Here is a 26,174-nt window from a genome sequence, read left to right as displayed (position 1 = left end):
TGTTGACCATTTTTTTCATATGTCTATGGGCCTCTGTATGTCCTCCTTGAAGAAGTGTCTATTCAGGTCCTTTGCCCATTTTTTAATTGGATTGTCTTCCTGGTGTTGAGTGATATGAGTTCTTGATATGTTTTGGAGATTAAACCCTTGTGCTATGTGTCATTGGCAAATATATTATCCCATATAGTCAGTTCCCTTTTCATTTTGATGATGGTTTCTTTAGCCATGCAGAAGCTTTATAATTTGACGTAGGCCCATTTGTATATTTTTTTCTTCCTTGCCCTAGGAGATATATCAGCAAAATATTGCTATATGAGATAATCTGAAATTTTACTGCCTCTCTTTTCTGCAAGGATTTTTATGGTATCATGACTTATATTTAAGTCTTGTATCCATTTTGAGTTTATTCAGGTGTATGGTGTAAGCTGGTGGTCTAGTTTCATTTTTTGCATGTACTAGTCCAATTTTCCCACACAGTTTTTACTCCATTGTATACTTCTTCCCCCTCTGTCAAATATTAATTGACCATAGAGACATGGGTTGACTTCTGGGCTCTCTGTTCTGTTCCATTGATCTATGTGTCTGTTCTTATTCCAGTACCATACTGTTTTAGTTACAGTGGCCTTTAATATAGTTTGATATCAGGTATTGTGGTCCTTCTGACTTTGTTCTTCTTCTTCAAGTTTGCTGAAGTTATTTGGGTTTTTTTTGGTTCCATATAAATTTTTGGAATTTCTGTCGTAGCAGTTGTTACTTTTTCATTTCTGATTTTATTTATTTGGGTCCTCTCTCTCTTTTTTTTAATGAGTCTGGTTAAAGGTTTGTCAAATTTGTTTATCTTTTCAAAGAACTAGCTCCTGGATTCATTGAACTTTTTTTCATTGTTTTTTTAGTCTATGTTATTTAATTCTCCTGATTTTGATTATTTCCTTCCTTCTACTCACTCTGGGCTTTGTTTATTATGCTCCTCTTTTAGATAATAGGGTTAGGTTGTTTATTTGAGATTTTTCTGTATTCTCTAGGTAGGCCTGTAATGCTATGAACCTCCCTCTCAGGACTGCTTTCGCTGTGTCCCATAGACTTTGGGTTATTGTGTGTTCATTTTCATTTGTTTTGAGGTACTTTCGATTTCTTTCTTGATGCCATTGTTAACCCACTTGTTATTTAATAACCTGTTATTTAGCTTCCATGTATTTGAATGTTTTTGAGTTTTTTTCTTGAGGTTGGTTTCTAGTTTCAAGCCATTGTGATCTGAGAAGAAGCTTGATATGACTTCACTTTTCTTGAATTTGTTAAGGCTTGTTATGTGTGCTACAGTGTGGTCTGTCTTTGAAAATGATCTATGTGCATTTGAGAAGAATGTATATTTTGCATCTTTGGGGTGAAATGTTCTGTAAACACCAATTAAGTCCATTTAGTTTAGAGTATCGTTTAATGCTGCAATAGTCTTTGTTTGGAAGTTCTGTCCATTGTTAACAGTGGAATGTTAAAATCCCTTACAATGACTGTATTACTGTCAATCACTTTCTTAAAGTCCTCCATGATTTTCTTTATATATTTAGGTGCTCCTATATTGGGTGCATATATGTTTACAAGTGTTATATTCTCTTATTGGATTACTCCCTTAAATATTATGTAGTGACCTTCTTTGTTTCTTGTTATTGCCTTTGTTTTAAAGTCTATTTTGTCTGATACAAGGACTGCTACCCCAGCTTTTTTTGTCATGTCCATTTGCATGGAATATGTTTTCCATTCCTTCAGTTTCAACCTGTGTAAATCTTTGTTCTGAGATGGATCTCTTTTAGGCACATATATGATGATTGTGTTATCTTATCCATTCAGCCACACTCTATCTTTTGATTGGAACATTTAATCCATTCACATTCAAAGTTATCATTGATAGGTACTTACTCATTGCCATTTTTTCCCTTTTAACCTGTGTTCTTCTCTATTTCATCTTAAAGCAGTCCCTTTAGCAGTCTCTTGCAATGCTGGTTTGGTGGAGATGTACTCTTTTAGCCTTTGTCTGGGGAGCTCTTTATTGTACTCCCCATTCTAAATGAGAACCTTATTGGATGGACTAGCCTTGGTTGCAAGTCCTTGCTTTTCATTCCTTGGAATATTTCATGCCAGTCCCTTCTGGCCTGTAGTGTTTTTGTTGAGAAATCAGCTGATAGCCTTATCAGAGCTCCCTTGTATGTTACTAGCTGTTTCTCCCTGCTGCCTTTAAGATTCTCTCTTTGTCTTTAAATTTTGCCATTTTAATTGTGATGTGCTTTAGAGTTGGCCTCTTTGAGTTCATCTTGATTGGGACCCTCTGTGTTTCCTGAATTTGCATGACTTTTGCTTCATCAAATTAGGGAACTTTTCTCTCATTATTTTTTCAAGCAGATTTTCTGTCCCTTGCTCCCTTTCTTCTTCTGGTATCCCTATGATGCTATATTGTTACATTTCATATTGTCCCAAAGCTCCCTTCACTTTTCTCATACATTTTGAGTTTTTTCTCATTTCATTGTTCTGACTGGATGTTTTTTTCCTACTTTGTCTTCCAACTTGCTGATTCAATCCTCTGCTTCATCTAGCCCGATTTTAATTCCTTCTAGTGTATTCTTCATTTCAAATATTGTATTCTTCCTTTCCACTCATAGTGGTTCGTACTCATAGTTTCTATGTCCCTTTTTATTCTGGTATAGTTCCCACCAAGTTCTTTGTAACTCCCATAAAGTTCCTCATAGTTCTCACTAAGTTCCTTGCGCATCCTTATAACCATTACTTTAAACTCTATCTGATAAGTTGCTTGCTTCAGTTTCATTTAGCTCTTTTTCTGGGAATTCCTCCTTTCTCTTTGAATGAGGGTTGTGTCTTTGTCTCCCTATTTTAGGTGACTATTTTTGTTTGTTTCTACATATTAGATATGCTTTGACTGCCTGCCTTCATGGGGTGGCTCTCTGTGGTAGGCGTCCTGTGGGACTCCATGGTGCATTCTCCTTCATCTCCTGAGTTGGAGGTTTTAGGGATGCCCCTTATGCAGTTTATGTGGGCTTTCCTGTTGCATTTGGTTTTAATTGTTGGCTTCTTTGTTGGTGTGTTCTCCCCTCCAGCTGGCTAAGAGTCTCAACCTCCACCGTGTCTTGTATGCTTATGTACAGGTGCTGACAGAACAAAACAACACAACACAGAAAACAAATCTCATACCAGCAAAAATAGCCCCGATAACAAATAGCCCCGAAAACATCAAGCAGTATCAACAACAAATGAACAAAGATTAGTAAAGGTAGTAATAGAATAAGAATATTATAAGGAAAAAAAAGAATATGAAGTAACTAAAGGAAATAAAAAGATGTTGAGAGGATAGAGGGAGGAGAAATAATAAGAGTAAGGAATAGAATCAAGACAAAGGGAAAAAATTTAAAACTAAAATAAAGGAAAGGAAGAAGACAAAATAGAGTAAGAAAAGGGAAGAGTAAAATATTGGATTTGAAATAAAAAATAGTGAAAAATAGGAACAAAATTGAAGAAAAAGAAAAATGTTAAAAAGCTTTGCAAAAGAAAAAATAACACAAATATTGAAAACGATTGAGGTGGAATTCATCTTGGCAGAGTTGAGTGCATACCTGCTGGCTTCTGCTTCTGGATATGGCTCTGGTGTTCTGAAGCTGGTGTAAGCCAATGTCAGGTACTGTCTGTCCCCATCTAGCTCTAGGCAGCCTGTTCAAAACTATAAGCTATCCATAGTCTGTGGCTGTCTCCTTCAGGCTTGGCTGCTTCAGGCTGGTCCTCATAGCTCTTCACTGCTGGCTTTTTATCATCACAAGGTCTAGGGTAAGTCAACTCATGACCGAAAGCACTGTAGGTACCACTTCTCCACCTCTGCCTGTGGTCCTGCAGTTAGTCTAGCTGCTGGCCTCTGTTTCTGAGAGGGCTCCTAGTGGAATTGGGAGGATATGACCCCTGGATTTCCTGTGGAAGGTGCTGTTCAGTCTTCCGGGAAGATGGTGAGCTGTTCACATGTCTGAGTCTGTCTGGGACTATTTCCCTGAACTCAGCAGGTTGAAGCTCCTACTAGGGTAGCAGATGGGCTCTTCAGAGCCGAGTTTGGGGCTGATGGCATTCCTAGGCTCTCCTGTTGGAGGTGCCAGTCTGGTTCCCAGGAAAGTATATGGAAAGGCTGAGCCCTAAGGCCAGTCTCTTCACACTCCTGAGTCCGCCTACGTTGTTGCAGGTTGGGGGAAAGGAAGCAAGTTTCTGGGTGGGCAAGCAGGATTTCAAAGGCTGTGACAGGTAGGATTCCAGAGGATGGGCTAGGAGACTGGGGAGAGCAGTTTTCCCACAGCTGGGGTCATTGTTTTTTCTCTGGGAGGGGCTGGCTTTGCTCAAGAAGAATGGCTGCTCTGTTATGGTATAAAAGCCCAGCACCAGGAGCCCAACAGCCACTCCCCACGCCTGTCCCCCAAGCCTCCCGCTCCAGACTCCCCTGATATGACTGCATACCGTGATGCCTTCCCTTCCCCTGAGCCAAAGGTGAATGGCCAGGAGCTAGAAACCTATGCGTTGGCCCCTTAGACCAAAAGAAAGTAAACAGAAAAGGTGGCTTGTCTCCAGCAGGGTCTCTCTGGTGCGCAAAAAGCCCTGTGGCCTTTCACCACTGGATGCTAGGTGGGCGGGTTCCAATACTGGGGCTTCATGTGGGAACCCTGTCTGATGTCCGTGCTTCACTCGCCTCTAGGGGAAACTCCCTTAGCTGCCACCCACGAAAGTGGTGCCGGCCTCATTGGGGTCCCTGCCCTATCTACCAGTCATGAGGTGTTTCCTGTCTGTCCTTGGTTAAGTATTGCTTCCTCAGGCAGTCCTCAGTAGTTCCTTTCCGATGGGTGTTCCCCTCTTTATTTTTATTTTTAGCTTGGTTCTGGGAGGCGGTGCCAGATAAACTCTCCTGCTCCATTGCCATCTTGCCACTCTAATGTGATATTTTAATGTTATTGGTTATTTGCTCTCCATAGATGTAGTTTCTCCCGTACCGTAAAATGTGCCCAACTGAGAGAAAATTTCTCTTTTAAAATTCAAATGACCACATTTTTGTGTTTTCAACAAAACTAACAATTCATCTATGTGTAACAGGTAGACACAATGTGTTTTATAAAAATACTTTTCTATAAATGTATTTTTATGTGCTAAAACTTATGTTTGGAGCTATATAACTTTAGGAACTTCTTAGCAGTAAATTGCATGTTTTGTATTTTATTTTTTAACACTATCAAATCAATAAAGAGATAATTCCAAAAGTGGTACTGGTACAGTCGTTAAGCTTTTAAGAGCAAAACTTGATTTAGATCATTACTTCATAGCATTTTCCAAAACAACTTCAAATTTAATTAAAGATAGTTAAATAGTTTTTTTCTTTTTTAAAGTCAGTCAACCTGTTATTTAAAAAATTAGAGAAATGACTGTCCTGGCTAAGGTAGAGTTTTAATATTTGAGATGTTAGAAGAAATTACATTAAAAGAAAGACAAATCTGATTTCATAAAACATATTTAACTTCTGCATTTCAAATGGACAAAGAAAAATAAATTTGCAGAAGATATGGCAAAAGATTAGTATCTTACAAACCCCAAAACGGGCAAATAAAATAAAAAGGAATTTTAGACTTCAGTTGATAAATGGACAAAAGACATGGACAGCTGAAAGAAGAGATCACTAGTTAATAGAATGGGAAAATATTTGCCTATGCTAGTAATTTAAGTTCTGTGCAAACCAAATGATGGGTGACCATATGTGTATCCAATTAGCAAAAGGAACCTTTTTAAGAGTTGTTCATAGCAAGAATGTGGTGCACTTTGCATTTTTAGGGAGGTTAAGTTACTTGCCCACAAATGCAGATAATTCATGGTAGAGTCAGGACTGTATCCCAGGCAGTCCTCAGAATTTAGGCTTTAAAAACTTCGTCATATTTTTAGATAGAGTAGTAGTCAGGCTAGAGCTTGCTCATTAGGAAGCATATTAAAAGTTTATAAAGATATTTATACTAGTAACACATGGAAATTTACTTAAACACTAATGATCGAGCTTTTAAAAATATAACTGCTTCCATAAGGAATAATTAAAATGAACACTTAATGAGAGCTTACTGTGTACTAGACAAGCACTTAACATTTCTTACCTGTATTCCATAATAACCATAGGAGGTAGATGCACTATTAACACCATGTTGTAGGTATCACAAAGTAGAACCAAGATTTTAAACCCAGAGTCCATACTCTTCTTAACCAACAGGCTGTTCAATCTTTGTGTAAAGCCTTACAATTTGTGCTTCAAACCAGTAAGTTAAATTGGCCCTGCACAAATAATTATTATTCATTGGATTGATTTGCTCCAAACTGAAGCATCATTTGAAAATTGAAAACAACATTTTTTTATTTATTAAATCTTTTAAAAATACATTTTATTGATTATGCTATTACAGTTGTCCCAATTTCCCCCCTTTGTTCTACTCTGCCTAGTACTCCCATTTGCTCCAGCAATCCCCCACCCTTAGTTCATGTCCATGGGTCATGCATATAAGTTCTTTGGCTTCTCCATTTCCTATGGTGTTCTTAACACCCCTCTCTCTAATTTGTACCTACCAATGTGTACTACTTAATCCCTGCACCTTTTCCCCCTTCCAGCTGATAACCCTCCAAATGATCTCCCTATCTATGATTCTGTTTCTGTTTTGCTTGTTGGCTTAGTATGTTTTTTAGATTTAATTGTTGATTGTTGTGAATTTATTGTCATTTTAAAGTTCAAAGTTTTGATATACTTCTTTTTCTTTTATTTTTCCAACTTCTCCCTTTATTTCCCCTCCGCTCTGCACCTCCCAGTCCTCTCGCATTCCCCCGCCTTAGTTCCTGTTCATGAGTTGTACATATATAAGTTCTTTGTCTTCTGTTTCCTATACCATTGTTAATGTCTCCGCGTCTATTTTATGCCTACCAATTATGCTTCTTATTCCCTGAACCTCCCCCCCATTCTCTCCCTCCTCCCCCTCCCCACTGAAAATCCTCCATGTGATATTCATTTCTCTGATTCTCTTCCTGTTCTAGTTGTTCGCTTAGTTTTTGTTTTCCTTGTTTTTTTTTAATTAGGTTAAGTTGTTGATAGTTGTCAGTCTGTTGTCATTTTACTGCTCATAGTTTTTGATCTTCTTCAATTTCTTAGATAAGTCCCTTTAACATTTCATAAAATAAGGGCTTGGTGATGATGAACTCCTTTCACTTGACCTTATCTGAGGAGCACTTTATCTGCCCTTCCATTCTAAATAAAAGCTTTGCTGGATAGAGTAATCTGGGATATAGGTCCTTGTCTTTCATGACTTTGAATATTTCTTTCCAGCCCCTTCTTGCCTGCAAGGTTTCTTTTGAGAAATCAGCAGATAGTCCTATGGGAACTCCTTTGTAGGTAACTCTCTCCTTTCCTCTTGCTGCTTTTAAGATTTTCTATCTTTAATCTTGGGTAATTTAATGATGATGTGCCTTGTTGTGTTCCTCTTCAGGTCCAGCTTCTTTGGGATTCTCTGGGCTTCCTGGACTTTCTGGAAGTCTATTTCCTTTGCCCGATGGGGGAAGTTCTCCTTCATTATTTGTTCAGATAAGTTTTCAATTTGTTAGTCTTGTTCTTGTACTTCTGGCACCCCTATAATTCGGATATTGGAACATTTAAAGTTGTCCCAGAGGTTCCTAAGCCTCTCACCATTTTTTGAACTCTTGTTTCTTCATTTTGTTTTAGTTGGATGTTTATTTCTTCCTTTTGTTCCAAATCGTTGATTTGAATCCTGGTTTCCTTCCTGTCACCGTTGGTTCCCTGAATATTTTGCTTTATTTCACTTTGGGTATCTTTCATTTGTTCTTTCATTTTTTGACCAAGCTCAGTCAGTTCTGTGAGCATTTTGATTACCAGGGCTTTAAACTTTCCATCAGATAGGTTGGCTATCCTATCATTGCTTAGCTCTCTTTCTGGAGTTTTCTTCTGTTGTTTCATTTGGGCCATATTTCTTTGTCTCAGCTGTGCTTCCTGGACTTATATGTCTATTTCCTTCACCAAATTAAGGAAGTTTCCCTTCACTATTTTTTCAAAGACATTTTCAATTTCTTGCTCTTCCTCTTCTCCTTCTGGCACCCCTAACATTTGGATGTTAGTACATTGGAGATGTCCCAGGGGCTCTTTAGCCTATCCTCATTTTGGGGGCTTCTTTTTTCTTGCTGTTCTGACTATTTTTTTTTCTTCCTTATGTTTCAAATCATTGATTTCATCTACTCTAATCTTATTTCCTGTAAATTGTTCTTTATTTCAATTAGTGTATCCTTCATTTCTGCCTGGGTCTTTTTTATGCTGTTGAGGTCCTCACTAAGTTCCTTATGCATCCTTATAACCAGTGTTTTCAACTCTGCATCTGATAGATTGCTTATCTCCATTTTGTTCAGTTCTTTTTCTGGAGTTTTATTCTCTTATATTTGGGCCATGTTTCTTTGTCTGCTTATCCTGGCAGCCTCCCTGTGTTTGTTTCTATGTATTATGTAGAGCTGCTATGACTCCCTCTCTTGGTAGTGTGGCCTAATGTAGTAGGTGTCCTGTAGGGTTCAGTGGCACAACCTCACTTATCACCCAAGCTGGGTACTTGAGGTGCGCCCTTTGTGTGGGCTGAGTGCATCCTTCTCTTATAGTTGAGCCTTGGTTGCTGATGGGAGGGATTTATTCAGGCCAGTCAGCTGCAAGGAGTGGCTATAGCCACTGACAACCAATCTCTGCCCTTCGTGAGCATCAGCTGCGCAGGGGCCCACTCCACAGAGCAGGACTTATTTCAGCAGGGCTCTGGAGCCCTCTGAGTCTACCGCTTGAGCATGTTGCTTGTGGAGGTGTTTGGGTGATGGTGCCCCAACATAATCTTTAGCTGTCCACTTTGTGCACAGGCTCTAGAGTCTCCTGGGTGATGCAGGCCAAGGTCAGCTACTGCCTGTGGTCTCTCTGGAGCCACTTAGCATAAACTATAAAGCGATCTGCAGATGGCTTCTACTTGTGCTGGGCTTGGAGGTGCCCAAGCAAGGCCAGGCTTTGAACCAAGGCCCACTGCTGCTAATGCTGAGCCTGGGGCCACATAGCAAGAGGAGCAAGGCATGCTAAGGCCAGATGCTGCTTCTTTGAGAAAACTTAGAAAAATCTGCAGCATAAGCCTAGACAAGTCATCCATATAGAAAAGCCTCTGGAAACAGCTTGGGTGGGGTGGAGCCTCAGGGAATCACCAGGGCAGGGTAAATAGTGTGAGCCAGGTTGATGGAGTCTCAGATATGGTACCCACCTGCCTGCTGTGTGGCTCTCTGTGGTGAAGGCTCAGAAAAGAAACAGTGGCCTCTGCCTGTAGTTCTGCCTGATACAAAGCTGTCCCGCAGCTCTCACTCTGTTGCCAGCCACTGCGGTTTCTCCCTGTATGCCACTGGTGCCTTTTAAGCTGCTACCCTGGTGCTGGAGCTCAGAGGGAGTGAGTCTAAGTTTGTGTGTGTCCCTTTAAGAGGAACTGCTTGAGAATCCAGCATTTTCTTCCAGTGACTCAGTCCTTTCTGGTGTTTAAGCCAGAAGTTATAGGGAGTTAACTTTGCTGGCACTGGAACCCTGGGCTGGGGGGCCTGGGGTGGAGCTAGGACCCCTCACTCCCGAGATATCCCTCCTGATTTTTATCCACCACACATGGGTGTGGGGCTAGTCTGCTCTGCATCTTTGTCCCTCTTACCAGTCTGGATGGATGTCGTTTCCTCTTTAATTCTGTACCTGTCAGACTTCCATTCAACTTGATTTCTCAAGAAATCAAGTTGAGTGATGGTTGTTTTATAGTTTAGTTGTAATTTTGATGTGGTTGTGTGAGGAGCCATGTTTACCTATGCCTCCATCTTGACCAGAAGAGCAATATAAATATTTACATGTTACAAAATATATCACAAAAAGAAAGTAACCAGCAATGAGCAAAATAAGAAAACATTATCACATGTTTTTAACATGCTAGTTGCTTTACATATACATACCATCTTCCCTTGGTATTCCTTGGGGATTGGTCCCAGTACACTCTGAGGATACAATAATCCTCTGATGCACACGCTCCTTATATAAAATGGTGTAGTATATAATCTCTGCATATTCTCCTGTATACTTTAAATCATCTCTAGATTATTTATAATTCTATTATAAATAAGTAAGTGTGGTGTAAATTGGTAAACTGTATTCTTTAGGGAACAAGAGAAAGCCTGTATGTGTTCAGTGCAGATGTGGTGATCTAGGCTTAACTGCATAGTACACGTTAGCAATAACATTACATTTTCCCCCCAATACTTTTGATCTACAGGTACAGAACTCATGAATACAAGGCCAACTGTATTTCTTAATCTTCATAAATCCTCTGAGAAATACAAAGTTTTAACCGTATCACATAGATAGACAAGATTGAGGGAGACTTAGAGATGTCATTGTTCGGCTAATAAGGGCTGAGGGTGTGTTCGAACTCAAGCCTTTCTGATTTCAAAGGGGTTTTATTTTTCTCCTTCACCAAACCATGCTGCTTCCAATTAGGGATCATTTTACGCTATACTTAAAGCCTAAGTACAACTTTGCTTTTCATGTTCATCAGCAATTACCTGAAATGTCCACAAGGTGGAGATGTTGGGTGAAACTAGGCTTTTCTCTTTGTAAAACAGTGCTACCACTAAGTGGAATATTTAAATAGATGAATTTTATTTTGCAGTAGTGACATTTTCTTTAGCAATTGGTTACATAGCCAGCTAGAATGTTTTAAATGTCATTTAATGTTCCTCTGTCATAATAGTAGTTAATACGGCTTTTTATGTACCAGATAGTATTCTGGACACTTTATATAAATGAATTCATTTATATAAAGATTTAAAATCTCCTCAATTCATTTATATAAAGATTTAAAATCTCCTCAACAAATAATATTGAGGTGTTTGCTATTATAATCTCCATTTTTAAAAATGAGGAAATGAGCACAGAGATAATTAATAACTTATTCAGAGTGGCACAGCTAATAAATGATAGAGCTGAAATTTAAACCTAGACAGTTATTGCTCTCTTTTTTGAAAAAAGGATACAGGTTTGTTTTACCAGTGTGATTTTGATTAGGTAAGTTTTACCTGTACATAAGCTTAAGAACACCATCTATTTAGTGTTCTCACTAGCTGAATGTCTTTTGGACTGTATGGCTTGTTATTTCCAAATTAACATGTATATGGAGAAAAGCAAAGATACTCTGTTATAAAATCCTAATGATAAATTAAAATATTAGTGGCCATAATTTCATTATTAGTTAGAGAAAATATCTGAGATCCTCTCTTGGGAGCTCAGATTTTCTTACCCACACCCCTATGTTTCATGTTATATATCTTAAATTGTCCACATTTCTTCTTGGAAATATTGACCTCAGGAAATGCCTTATTTATTACTCTATGACATATCTTAGGCATTTAATAAAAAATGAAATAATCCAATAAAAGTATATGTTTTTTTTAGTTGCAGAGCTTGAAGTGAAAACCAGAGAAAAATTAGAAGCTGCGAAGAAGAAAACAAGCTTTGAAATTGCAGAGCTTAAGGAGAGATTAAAAGCAAGCCGTGAAACTATAAATTGTTTAAAAAATGAAATCAGGAAACTCGAAGAAGATGACCAGACAAAAGAGATATGAACAGTTTTGAAGAGAACTTGACAGGAAGCTAAACTGAAAATAAGGTGGACTTCAGAGGAGGGATGGACTGCAAGCGCCTCCTAGAAGAACTATGTATGTAGTTGTTGGCACAGGTTTCTCAGCAACGAGGTCAAAGTAGCTGTGCTTTTTAAGCAGTATGTAATGTAAAATATATGTCTAAAACATGGATGCTGTGTAGGCATTTTTATCAACCCATTTTAGGGTAATTCTATGATGTTAAGCACAATTAAAAATTTTTGATTACATTGTATGTATAGCTCCTTTTGACAGGCATCAAAAATGCATTATAAATTATAACTTCTGTTTTGTACTTCCCTGGTAGTTAGAGTTAGTGGTAAGATTAATGTGTATATTTAATTTCTTAACTTTCTTCATCCTGATTCTCTTGTATCTGAGGTGCCCGTACCCACCCAGTAAATACTCAGTAAATGTAGTTTACTGATCCTGTTCCTGCCTCGTGAGGTGGTTCTTGCTTTCCCTTTTCACTTTGATGCACCTGGAACTGTTTCATTACAATTAATGTATCTCCATACTGTCGTGATCACATGTCTCTTACTGGCATCCATTGTAGTATACAGAAACTCTTTGATGGCAAAGATCATATCTTGTATTGTTCTGCCTTCATACTATAGTGTCATTGGTTTTCACATAGAAAAATTTAATCTTTCCTGCATGTTCCAAAAACACATAGGAAACACCTGTGCACCAGCGTCACCCACTACCCCTAATTTGTCTATGTTTCTCAGCCTCTCCTGTTCAAATCCACATGGTGAGCCCTCCACTTTTGGCCTCACCTACTATAATTCAAACACTTAATGTACTTAATGTTTAAGGCCATGTTAGCTGAACCCTCTTGGCAACCTAGAGACAATAGTAGATAGGAAAGTATTTTGGAAACCACGTAACATTAACATAAATTATAAAGGCCCTAAAAATGCAACCATGCCTTTGCATAATGCAGGGAATCTGTGTTCTCTAGAGTTATAACTAGCCACTCTAGCACTTTAAGACACCTTTCTCTATCTGCAGTGGTGGGTTGGTTACTTTTCACTTGGTCGCTTTATTTTTTAAGTTGTGTTTAGAAGCATGGAGGGTGTGTAAAGGTCACTGGTTTGAAGTTTCTGCCAGAGGCCCTCTGGGAGTTGGGGATAGCACTTCTAATTGTGCCGGCATCGTTCAGCTTTCTTCTCTCTCTTACCCCAGTGCCTGCAGTGTAGGGTCGGCCCTGGGGATGGATCAGAAAAACTACTGGGGAAAGAGTCACATTCCTGAATCTGCACATCAGTTGGTGAATACAAGAGTTCAAAATCTGTCGTCATGGCTCGTCTTACCCTCTGTCAGCTCTTATTTCTGTGTTGGCTTTAATCTAAGTAGGCTCCCGTGATTATGCAGAGAAACTACTTACAACTCAATAATAAAAGGACAACCCAATTTTAAAATGGGCAAAGGATTGAATAGACATTTTTCCAAAGAAATGCAAGTGGCCAATAAACACAGGAGGACATGCTCAACATAATGAATCATTAAAAAAAGGCAAACCAGAATCACAGGATGCTACTTCACACCCACGAGGATGGTCATAATTTTAAAACGATAAATTGGTGAAGATGTGTAGCACTTGGAACCCTCATATGTTGTTGGTGGGAATGTGAAATGGGTACAGCTGCTTGGAAAAACAGTTTGGCAATTCCTCAAAAAGCTAAGCTTAGTTACCCTGATGACCCAGCAGTTCTACTTGTAGGTGTGCACCCAAGAGAAATGAAAACATTTTTACACAGAAACTTGTGCATGAATGTTTATGGCAGGCTATGGATAATAAGCAAAAAAGATACAACCCAAATATCTGTCAACTGGTGAATAAATAAAATGTAGGATAGTCATACCGTGGAAATAAGTAGATTCTGCTACAACATGAATGAACCTGGAAAACAAATTTAAGAAGCCAGACGGCACAAAAGCCACGTTGTATGCCTCCATTTATATGAAATGTTCAGAATGAGCAATTCCATGAGAACGAAAAGGTGATACCAGGGGACGGAGCGAAGGGGATTTCCGTGTGGGGTGACGAAATGTTCTGGAATTGGTAGAGGTGATTGCACAACCTTGTGAATCTACCAGGAACACTGAGCTGCATATTTTAAAAGTGGTTGTAATACTATTGAATTTTATCTCAAAAGATTTTATATTTTTGGTTGAATTTTATTTTTTAAATATGTTTTTATTCTGTTTTTTCCATTCAATTTATCCCCCTTACTCCCCCTTTCCCCCAGCAATCACAACGCTGCTGTCCATGTCCTTGAGTCCCTTTTCCTTTTTGCTCCATCCCTCCACCCCCTCACCTCCCTGCCACTAGCTCTCATCTGCTCTCCATCTAGGAGTCTGTCCCCATTTTCCTTCTTAGTTCAGTTTGCTCATTAGATTCCACATACGGGTGAAATCAAATGGTATTTCTCTTTCTCTGACTGGCTTGTTTCACTTAGCATAATGTTCTCCAGGTCCATTTATACTGTCACAGAGGGTAAAATTTTCTTCCTTTTTTCAGCAAAGTAGTATTCCATTGTATAAATGTTCCATAGTTGTTTTATCCACTCATCTAAGGATGGATGTCTGTGCTTTCATGATTGGTGATTGTAAATAACACTGCAGTGGACATGGGCATGCTTATGTTTTCATAAGTGTTTTGAGTTTCGATAGTGTTTTGAGATTCTTCGGATATATTCCCAGAAGTGGGATCGCTGGGTCAAAAGGCAGATCCATTTTTAATTTTTTGAGGTATCTTCATACTGCTTCCCATAGTGGCTGCACCAGTCTGCATTCCCACCAATAGTAAAAAAGGGTTCCCTTTTCTCCACATCCTCGCCAGCACTTGTTGTTTGTTGATTTATTGATGATAGCCATTCTGGCAGGTGTTTTTATCACATAGATTACCTCTTCTTTTCTGTGGGGCAGGGGAATGAAGAGGGCCTGTGTGACAGATGATCTCATTGGTGTTGACCAGAACATTCCAGATGCTGGTTGAGATGACATTTCTCGTGAAGGTTGAAACTGCAATTAGGTCATGGGGCTTTTAGCACAAGTGATGCCCTTTGGAGCCTGTGATTTTTCTCTTTAACACCCACAGATCAATATAAAAGTCAATAAAAAAAAATGAGCAAAGAGTATGATCAAGTAATTCACAGAAGGAAAATACAAATGGTGGTCCATAAACATGTGATGATGTGTGAACTTAGTAATTAGGGAAATGCAAGTTAACGCAAGACCATTTCTCATTCAGTGTACAGATAACACTTAAAGATTTCTAATACACAAAAAGAGTGAAGGGAAATTGATACTCATACATTGTTGGCATGCATTTAAGATTAACATCAATTTAATATTACCAGCACTTTAACCTATCATTTAACCAAATAATTGTACTGCTAGGAAACATTCTCTTATATATATAAGGATGTCCTTTGCTTGTTTGTAATAGTGAAAAACTGGAGATAAACTAAGCTATGTATACAATTTAATGTTGATTCTTAGAAAAGTTATTAACAGGAGTTACTTTTGAGGAAAACAGATTTTGGAGTGGGTGTTGGGGAAGATGGGCAAAGGGTTAACAAAACCTCTTCCCTTTCTGCATGAGAAATCTGAACCTTGGTTAACTTTCTAGTTCTCTTCTGCAGACAACTTGACAAGAATAGTGCGTCAACCATGCCGCTAGGCAGCACTGCACCTGAGAGAGAGCACCCCAGTTCTGGAAACTACTTTGAAGCACCAGTCCCTGGCAGGGAGTCACAGCTTTGGACTTTCCTGAATGCTGTGGCTCTGGTAACGTGTGTCTCTCACAGAAACACTGGAAGCTATCTGTCCCTGTGAGGTTGTTACAAGAGACCCCAGTTCCTGTAGGGAACAAGGCCCGGCTCCCTTGAATCTACGCGGCACTGCAGAGGGGATGGCCACAGGGACTGCCAGGAGCCCTGATGGCCATCTGTGCTGCCTGTGCTGCACCACAGGGAGCATCCGCATGCGGGCTGCAGCCAGAGCTGTGAGTCGGTGTGTCATTAAACCTAAGAAGGCCTCCCCCGTGGGGCATCATTGGAAGAACTTTCATGGCAAATGGGAAATAAATGTGTAAATTGAAAGATTAGTTTGTACACACCCTCCATTTCAACCTGTAGAATCTTAGATTTTAAATATGCCCTGCACTCTCCCATCTTTTTTGTTGGTGTTAACATATTTCCTTCCTCCCAATTCCAAATGTCCCTTTCCCCACTTACAAGTAAGTTTACCTTCCTCTGAACTACCATTGCATCTTGCCTGCCTCTCTTTTGTGCTGTAGTTCAGTCACCTGAAGAGGGACAAATAGAAGCCATGATCTCCTGGGTCCGGCTGGGAAACTATGATGTTAATCCTATATCCCTATTATCATTTTTCAGACTCTTCAGTCTTGGTGAAAGAGGGGGAGTTAGTTTAGCTTATCTTGATCATTTATATGTAAAGCACTGGGCATGTCTAGCATACAGAAAATGCTCAGTAAATGTTAGCTGGCGTTATACTGTTCTCTGTCTCTGAGCTTCCCCTACCTGCCCTGGGTCTGTTCCACACTGAGGCGCTGTGACTCAAGTTGAGATCTTGACTTTCCTCCATCTACCCTAGCCTTCCCAGGGCTAGGCACAGAGTCTTGCCCAGCAGCGTCCCAAGATATCACAAATAAGTACAAATAAAGCAAAGGTGAAAACCTGCTAGATTTGGCCTGAAATAGGGGCATTCGTGTGGGTCTATTTATGCTCGAGTTGTTCCTATACTGAAGACTTGAAGAGACCAGACACATTTTTTTTTTATTTTAATCATTGTTCAAGTACAGTTTTCTCCCCCCTACTCCCATTCCAGCCCACCCACCCAACCCTCCCCCCTTCCCCCCATTACCCCCCACCCCTAGTAGACCAGACACATTTATAGTAAGTTTCTATTGAAGTTTAATGACCAGAACTAAGCTATTTTCATATCTCTAAAAACAACCTAGCCCTGACCGGTGTGGCTCAGTTAGCTGGGCGTCATCCTACAAAGTGAAAGTTTGCCAGTTCGATTCCTGGTCAGGACACACGCCCGGGCTGTGGGTTCAGCCCCGGGTCTGAGCACAAGGGGAGGCAACTATCAATGTTTCTCTCTTTCATCAATGTTTCTGTCTCTCTCTTTCTCCCTCCCCTTCCTCTCTCTTAATTAATTAATTAAAAAACCCTCTAAAGTCCCAGGATGGCCCTGGCCAATCTTCTAGGATAGACATTTTCTGAAGAGAGCCAGGCAGTGCATGTTTGAGGCTTTGTGAGCTGTACATTCTCTGCCACTGTTCTTCAACTCCACTACTGTAGCCTGAAAGCAGCCATTCCTAAACAATGAGCATTGTGCTATGTATTTAATAACACTGAAATTTGAATGTTATAATTTTCACATCACAAAATATTTTCCTTTATTTGATTTTTTCAAACAATGAAAAATGTAAAAAAAAAATTCTTGGTTCACAGGCCACATACAGCCAGGTGGAGGGCCAGATACAGACCCAGAACCATATAGTTTGCTGACCCTTCTTAGGTTTCCCAGGCTAGTAATACACGAAGATCGGCGGCCTCAAGAGGGAGCTCTAGGTTTGCTCTGTGAATTCGGAGGAAAACCTGAGGGCCTGGGCTTTTGTAAACGTCCGGAGCTGATGGGGTTAGTCTAGGCTACTCTATTCAAAAGAGATTTGCAAAGGAATCTTAAAGTACAAACACCTGACATTTCTTCTATGTAAATCTCATCAAGGCTGTTCCCTGATTGGCCACAAAAGCATTCAACCCTGAGAAATTTATGTCATAACCTCCTCAACTCATTGCAATTTGGTTTCTTCCTTCACTCTGACACCAACATCATCCGAGACCTTGGGGTGATGTCCAACTGGACAGTTTTCAGGGTTTATCTTGGCTAACAAAAATGACCACTTTCTTTTTCTTGAAAATTTCTTTCTTCTCTTCATGCTTTTTTTTTTTCTTTCCCTCACCTGTCCTTTTGGCCAGTTTTTCTCAGTCTCTTTTAGGCTTTTATTTCCCTCTGTTTATCCTGTAAACTTTTTTTATTCTCTAGAGTTCTCGCTTGAATCAGCACTATTTTTTTTCTTACCCACAGTTTCAAAATTCTGTTTTCATTGCCCCAAGCCTAGATTTCCAGTCCAAATTCCCATGCTGAACTTTGGACTCTATTCATTTACCTCCTCGACAATATATTTGGACGTGTACAAAACTTCAGTTATCATCTTCCATTTCCATCTCCCTGTCATGAATTCCTACCTTGGTAGACGGCATCAGCACCAATACAGTTTCCCATGTTGTCCCCCCTCACAGGGCTGAGTCCTGTGGCCCTTCCCCTGCCTGACCGGAGATGACTGGACTTGGGTGGATGCTTAGCCCAATCTGGATCAGTTTATCTCCTGAGATTATATTCAACCATTACTGATGCTTGAACTAGGGCTGGTGCAGATACGTGCTTGGAGAAGAATAGAGAGTTGGTTTACAGAGATGCATTGAGGTTGATACCCCAAAAGAAGCAGAGTAACCTTCAGTAGAGTAATTTTGACCCTATTTTCCCAATACCCCTCCTGTCTGCCTTGTATGCAGGGCTGCCCATGTCCCCAAATCACCACCTTCTAGATATAAGATAGTTTGCCTCTACACTTCTGTACTGTAGTTCCTGTATTCCCTCTGTTGAATTATCTAACATGAGTTTTGTGTTCTTGGCTGGACCCTTACTAATGTAAATATCTTTGTTAAAAAGCACCTAGAGATCTACATCATTTATTTATTTAAGGGCTGCCTATGTTTCAGTGCATGAATGTTCCATCATTTATTTAATTACTTAGCTATTGATGAAGATCTAACTTGTTCCCGAGTTCTTTAGTGCTGTAATGAACATCTTTGCATATACATGTGCGACGTCTATAGGACAAAGTAAAAATCGTCCTGTAGTAAAATGGTTAGAAATAATATTGCTAGGTCAAAAAAGAAGGTATGTATTTTTAAATTTTAATGATATTGCCAAATTTATGCTAAAAGTTTATATCAATTTATACTCAAAACCATATGTATTAGAGTGTCTGTTTCCCTACCCTCTGGCTAACTTTTTGACAATCTCATAGGTGAAAAATATTCCAATGTTTTCTTTAAACCATTATTGGGTTTTATTCTTAAAGATTTTATTTATTTATTTGTAGAGAGAGGAAGGGAAGGAGAACGAGGGAGAGAAACACCAGTGTGTGGCTGCCTCTTGTGCACCCCCTACTGGGGACCTGGCCTGCAATCCACGTATGTGCCCTGACTGGGAATAGAACCTCCAGCCCTTTGGTTTGCAGGCCAGCACTCAATCCACTGAGCCACACCAACCAGGGCTATTTCACTGGTTTCAGAATTTCTTTGAATTCTGAATGAGACTGAGTGTTTTTCATACACCTATTGGCAATTTTTTTTCTGTGAACTGTCATGTATCTGGTTTAATTTTTGCTTTTTTCACTTATTATAATGTGAAGATTGCCAAGAGAATGAATCTTGAAATTCCTTATCACACACACCCAAAAAATTTTTTGTAACTTTTTTTGTTAGGGTACAGTGACTAGACTTATAATCCTTTTGCAGGGTACGCAAGTATTGAATCATTACTTTGTACACCCAAAGCTACTAAAATGTATGTCAATTATATCTCCATATGTGTGTGTTTGTGTGCGTGTAGCGTTGTTGATGTAAGAAATGCCTAAACCTATTCAAAAATTGTATAAGAATTTATTTGAGCCAAAACTGATGATAATTGTAGGGAAGGAAAATCTCAAATGCTCTGGAAAATAAAAATTTTGCAGTTTCATTTAAGCATTTGAAATTAAGAAGGGAAAGTAAGATATGTTACTATTACAGAAGAGCTGGAGAAAGGTTGGGATTGGATTATAAGATCCTGTGCTTCATTAAGGGTAGGTCCACCTTCAAGCAGTACACTGCATTTCAAAGGCATGTGGTCCTGGCCATGCACTCAGTTGGTTAGAGTATTGTCTGGATACACCAAGGTTGCAAGTTGGATCCCTGTTCAGGGCACATATGAGAATCAACCAATGACTGCATAAATAAGTGGAACAACAAATCAATCTCTCTCTCAAATCACCCGGATGCCCAAGAACAATGGACAGGGCTGGCTTAAAGATCTTCCACTCTTCCGGCAAGATGGAGGAATAGGTGGACGCACCGTACCTCCTCGTACAACCAAGATTAGAAAAACAATAATTTACAACAATAATTTACTATCAGAATAACACCCAGATCCGGCAGAGGATTTATCTGAATGGAAGTCGGGCAGCCAAGAAGTTGAAGTAGACACGTTCATCCGGACTGGTAGGAGAAGACGAACCGGGCGGGCGCGGGGCTGGCTCGGGTCGACGGCGCGCAGAGGTAGGGGGAAGGTTTGGCGCGAAATCGGCGCAAAAGCCATGGGGCGTGTAAGAAGGCAGCGGTGACCCCTGAGTACGCAGGCTGCGGCTGGCAGACTCAGAGGTGTAGCGATTGTGGACCAGGGCAGAACTCACGGCCCGGAAGCCCAGACAAGGGTCTGAGCCCAGGACAACGGAACTATCGCCATTGTTTTCTCCTGTCCCCACTCCCGCCCCCACATATAACGTCACAATCTAGCGACTGGTGAGCACCTAAGGCTCTGCCTCCCACCGTAACTAGAGCAACCAGACCGGAAAAAAAAAAAAAAAGGGAGAGACAGGAGAAAAAAAAATATGTTTTCAACAGAGCAGATCAGTCCCCCAGGACTCATCCTTTTGAGCGACCAAGAATTAGCCAATCTATCAGATGCACAGTTCAAAACACTGGTGATCAGAAAGCTCACGGAACTGGTAGATTTTGGACGAAATCTAGATGAAAGGATGCAGGTTACCATAAAAGAGATGCAGGAAGATATGCGGAGGAGAGCCAATAGTGAAAGGAAGGAAACTGGGTCTCAAAACAATATAGTGGACCAGAAGGAAGATAGAATCAACCAAGCAGGAAAGCAAGATGAAATAAGAATTCAAAAAATTGAGGAAAAGATTAAGAGCATCCAAGACACCTTTAAACGTTCCAATATCCGAATTATAGGGGTACCAGAATCGGAAGGGGAAAAGCAACAGATTGAGCACGTATTTGAACAAATAATAAAGGAGAACTTCCCCAGTCTGGCAAAGGGAACAGTCTTCCAAGAAATCCAAGAAGCTCAGAGAGTCCCAAAGAAGTTGGACCCAAGAAGAAACACACCAAGGCACATCATAATTACATTAGCCAAGGTAAAAACGAAGGAGAGAATCCTAGAAGCAGCAAGAGATAAGGGGACAGTCACCTACAACCTACAGAGGAGTTCCCATCAGACTGTCAGCTGATTTCTCCAAAGAGACCTTACAGGCAAGAAGGGGCTGGAAAGAAATATTCCAAGTCATGAAAGGCAAGGACCTACATCCCAGATTGCTCTATCCAGCAAAGCTCTCATTTAGAATGGAAGGGCAGATAAAGTGCTTTTCAGATAAGGTCAAATTAAAGGAGTTCATCATCACCAAGCCCTTACTTTATGAAATGCTAAAGGGACTTATCTAAGAAAAGAAGATAAAGAAAAGACATGTATAGTAAAAGGACAGCAAACTCACAATTATTAACAACCACACCTAAAGCAAAACCAATAGAAACTAAGTAAACAATTAGAACAGGAACAGAACCACAGAAATGGAGGGCACATGGAGGGTTAGCAGCAGGGGGGCGGGAGGAGGAGAGAGGGGGAAAAGGCACAGAGAATAAGTAGCATAGATTGTAGGTTGAAAATAGATAGGGGGAGGGCAAGAATAGTACGGGAAATGTAGAAACTAAAGAACTCACAAGTATGACACATGGACATGAACTAAAGGGGGGAAATGTGGGCGGGAGGGGGGTACAGGGTGGAGGGGAGAGAAGGGGGGAAATGGGACAACTGTAATAGCATAATCAATAAAATATATTAAAAAAAAAAAGATCTTCCACTAAAGAAGTTATAGGCCTGCCCTAGCAGGGGTGTCAGTTGACTGGAGCGTCGTCCCAAACACCCAAAGGTTGCAGGTACAATTCCTGGGCAGAGCACATACCTAGGCTGGGGTTTCAATCATTGGTAGGGTCCCTTATGGGAGGTAACCAATCGATGTTTCTCACATTCATGTCTGTCTGTCTCTCGCTCTCTCTTTCTCTCTCCCTTTCTCTCTGTCTAAAGTCGATAAACAGCCCTGACTGGTGTGGCTCAGTTGGTTGGGTGTCTTTCCAGAAAGCAAAGTGTCACTGGTTCAGTTCCTGGTCGAAGCACAGGCCTGGGTTGCAGGTTCCGTCCCCAGTCTCTGCACTTAGGAGAGGCAACCAATCAATGTTTCTCTCTTGCATCGATATTTCTCTCCCCCTCTTTCTTTGTCCCTTCCCTTCTCTCTAAAAATAAATAAATAAAATCCTTAAAATCAATAAACATATCCTCAGGTGAGGAGTTTTAAAAGGTAAATAAATGAAGAACCGACTGTTAACATAAGGATTAAGAGTACGGGCTCTGGAGTTGGATCCTCTGGTTCGAAGTGCGGCTCCATGGTCTACTGGCTTTGTACCTAGCACCTAGTAAGTACTCAGTATGTTATTTTTAAACAGTTTCACTGCAATATGATTTGCATATTGTTATGGGATTAATAGTGTCACCCCCAAATTTCATATATTGAAGTCCTAACTCTTGCTACTTCAGACTGGAACTGTATTTAAAGATAAGGCCTTTAAAGATATAATTAAATTAAAATTAGGTGATTAGGGTGGACCCTAATGCAATCTGACTGGTGTCCTTATAAGAAGAGGACGCTCAGATACACACCTGTAGAGAAGGAAGGCAATGAGAAGATCACGGGGAAGATGACCACCTCTAACGTAAGCCCAGGACAGGGGCCAGGCAGCCGCTCCCTGACAGCTCGCACGGGGGACGCCCATGCTGACATCTTGACCTCAGACTTCCACCCTCCAGAACATGAGAGAACACATTTCTGTAGTTCAAGCCCTCTGTAGCCTGTGGTGCTTGGTTGTCTCCATTTTACATTTTACATTGTGTTGATCTATCTGTTAAAGCTTCTTATTTTGAGTCCAATTGACTGCCCTGTGATGTCTACACAGTAACATGTTCCTGTTACAATTTGTGTGTAATACAAGGTAGACAGAAATTATTGTGTGTTCTGCAGACTTAGTTGAAATGGGATTGAAATATTTCATCCAAATGGCCATTATAATCATAAATTAAGAAGTGATCACTTTGTCTTTGCAATCGACAAGGAGAAAGATTGACAAAAGAGACTATGGGGGAGAATGCTTTTTGAGTTGCAAGAGGCTAGAGATAGGCCGAGAGGGATTCCAGTGGAGCTGCTAATGAGAAACCCTTTCCCCACGGAGAGACCTGAGCTGACGAGCTGCTCCCCCAGAGCTGCTCAGGCACATCTGAGAGCTAATCAGCACATTCCATCGGGGCGCATGCTCGGGGCCACACCTAGCCTCGGAGCATCCAAACTGCCCAAGGCCGGAGGCTGCACAGAGGTGGGGCTTTGTGCCATGATTGCTCCTTTTGTTGAGAATATCCATTTAGTTGAAATCTATCTAGGGCATTATGTCAAAACTACAAATGAAGAAGTGTTTGCTTTTCTCACCTACGTGAATTGGCCCCGCTGCTAACCTGACCAGTAACTATCAAGTGAAACCACGTATAGCTGTACATTCACATGCATCGTAACCACGTGTTTGAGGGAATAGTTATTCAGGGCCTGGTGTGAGCCGGGGAGTATTCTAGGCACTGGGAATATATCCATGAATAAACGAGGGTCCCTGCACTTGTGGAGCTAGCATTCTAAAAGAGAGTCAGAAAAGAAACACTAAACATAATAAATAAGTTAAGGAAAATGTTAAATTGGAATGAATTAAATGAAGGAAATTAAAGAGGGTAAGAAGGATTGGATTGTTGAAGGTAAGCACAGACAAGGTTGCAACTTTGTGTTTTGCTTTTTTTAAAAGGCCACTTTGTTGAGGTATGACTGACATATGACAAGCTGTATATATTTAATGTCTGCAACTTGATGATTTTGGAGACGCATATATATCAGTAAGACCATCACCACTGTCTATGCCATAAACACATCCCTTTCCTTTCCTTTCCTTTCCTTTTCTTTCCTTTCCTTTCCTTTCCTTTCCTTTCCTTTCCTTTCCTTTCCTTTCCTTTCCTTTCCTTTCCTTCTCCTTTTCTTGTAGTGGGGCTGCAATTTGAAATAGGGTAATTTATGGAGGTGTGATTGAGAAAGTGGCATTAGAGCAAGACATGAAGGAGGGGATGGAGTTAGTTCATGGTTATTGCTGAAAAGAGTGGTCCGTGCAAAAGGAACAGCCAGGGTAAACTCCCTGGAGCAAAAGCAGGCCTAGTATGCTTGAGGACCATCTGAGAGGCCAGTGTGGCTCAAGCTGAGTAAGCAAGAGGAGGCAGCAGAAGATGAGGCCAGGCGGATAACAGGGAGCCAAGCCACGCAGAATCTTGGTGACACTTGCAAGGACTTTAGTTGTTATTCCAAGTGAAGTATGAAACTCGAAAAGCAACATGACCTGACAAGTTTGGAAAAGATCCCTCTGGCTGGACTGCAGGGGAGCAAGGACAGAGAAGGAACATTGCTCAGGAGCCTATTTCAGAATCCCGACCAGAGATAATGGTGGTTGGAACCAGGAGCTGTGGGCATGCTATGTTTGTGCAACTGGAAATTTATTTATTGAGCAAACATGTATAGGTACGTGCAATGTGTAGGGATACGGTGGTGGCTGCCAAGTGACATCCCTCCCCTATTACTATAAACAATTGATGGTAATGGCTGACATGAGTCGGGGGTTTGCTGCAAAAGCGGTCAGCTCTATGCTCGAAACATGTTCTCTCAGTGATCCTGGACCTATCTCAAAGCTCAGGTGCCACTGTTATCCCCACTGAAAGGTGAGGAAAGTAAAAAATGGAGCGGGTTAGCCCTGAGTGGCATAACTCAGTTGGTTGGGTGTCACCTGCGAAGTGAGGGGTCGCTGGTTTGATTCCCGGTCGGGGCACATGCCTGGGTTTCAGTTTTGGTCTTTGGTCGAGGCACGTAGGAGAGATAACTGATCGATGTTTCTCTTTCACATAGATGTTTCTTTCACTCTCTTTCTTCCTCCCTTCCCCTCTCTCTAAAAAAACAAATAAACAAATAAATAAAATGGAGAGGCTTAGTGCATAGCCCAACCTTGCACTATCAGGCAAAGTCATATTCAAGTGCACAGGGTTGGCTCCGCAGTGCCTCCCTTAAAAATAGCAGGTGTGGCGGGGGTTATAATAGGATGCTATGGGAGTGTGGGAGGGGGAGGTAACACTGGAGCTGAAACTTGACAGGAGTTCGCCCCCCCGAAGGTCGGGTATAGGAACAGAAGAAAGCAGGGGTGGAAGGGGAGTGCTCGGGTACGGGAAGGACCTGTGCAAAGACAGACCTAGAAGTGAGAAAACAGGACCTTGGAAAGTCTAAAAAAAAAAAAAAAAAACCCCTACAATGTTGTTGGGTCCCCAAGTGTGTGAGAAATGGTGACTGTGGTGATTTAGAATGTACCAGAAAAGACTCAGAGAATAGAACTTTGAGTTACAAATCTATGGATCGATAATCTACTAACTACATATTTGTCTTTTTTTTTTAAGTTTTTTTTAAAAGATTTTATTTATTTATTTTTAGAGAGGGAAGGGAGGGAGGGAGAGAGAGAGAGAGAGAGAGAAACATCAATGTGTGGTTGCTGGGGGTTATGGCCTGCAACCCAGGAATGTACCCTGGCTGGGAATTGAACCTGGGACACTTTGGTTCCCAGCTTGCGCTCAATCCACTGAGCTACCCCAGCCAGGGCGTCATATTTGTCTTTAAAATTTTCTTCCTGAGATCTCATGTTTCAAATACATGAATGGAAAGAGAGTCGATCTTGGAGTCAGAAAAGCAACGGCAGCCCAAGAAGTAGCTTGCTGTGGGGAAGCCAAAGGCCCCCAGTTCCCATCACTCCTTCGATCTGGTCCAGAGAAATGTGCTCCACAGAGCAATGAGCTAGCTATGCAAACACTTCTTCAAAGCAAGTCCCCTGCCCACATGTCATCAGACGCTGGCCTCCATTACTGACAAGCCTGATTCCTGCTCTGCCATTGCTTAGCTTTGCAATAACATAGGAGTTATTTCACACCCATGAAATTCATATACCAACTCTGTAAAATTGGCATGCTGTGAGGATGAGTGTGAGGCTCATCACCACACTCAACTGAGTTAATGCATACACATTGCTTATTTGGTAGTGTCTATTCATTTGCAAAACTCAGATATCTAAATAGCAATGGCATGTTCTGACAAGGAGTAC

General features: G+C 40.7%; 1 protein-coding gene across 1 annotated transcript in view; it reads left to right on the top strand.

The window, feature by feature from the left end:
- Positions 1 to 13,142, top strand: part of YEATS4 (YEATS domain containing 4) — a 30,032-nt gene extending 16,890 nt beyond the window's left edge. The window contains exon 7 of the mRNA XM_028533038.2: positions 11,543 to 13,142. Within this exon, the coding sequence (XP_028388839.1) occupies positions 11,543 to 11,712 (170 nt within the window). The 3' untranslated portion in view covers positions 11,713 to 13,142. The remainder of the gene's footprint in view (positions 1 to 11,542) is intronic.
- The last annotated feature ends 13,032 nt before the right edge of the window (positions 13,143 to 26,174 follow it).

The sequence above is a fragment of the Phyllostomus discolor genome, chromosome 2 (assembly GCF_004126475.2).
Source record: "Phyllostomus discolor isolate MPI-MPIP mPhyDis1 chromosome 2, mPhyDis1.pri.v3, whole genome shotgun sequence".
NCBI classification, from domain to species: domain Eukaryota; kingdom Metazoa; phylum Chordata; class Mammalia; order Chiroptera; family Phyllostomidae; genus Phyllostomus; species Phyllostomus discolor.
The sequence above is the reverse complement of the archived record's forward strand: the minus strand, read 5'-3'. Positions and strand labels throughout refer to the sequence as shown.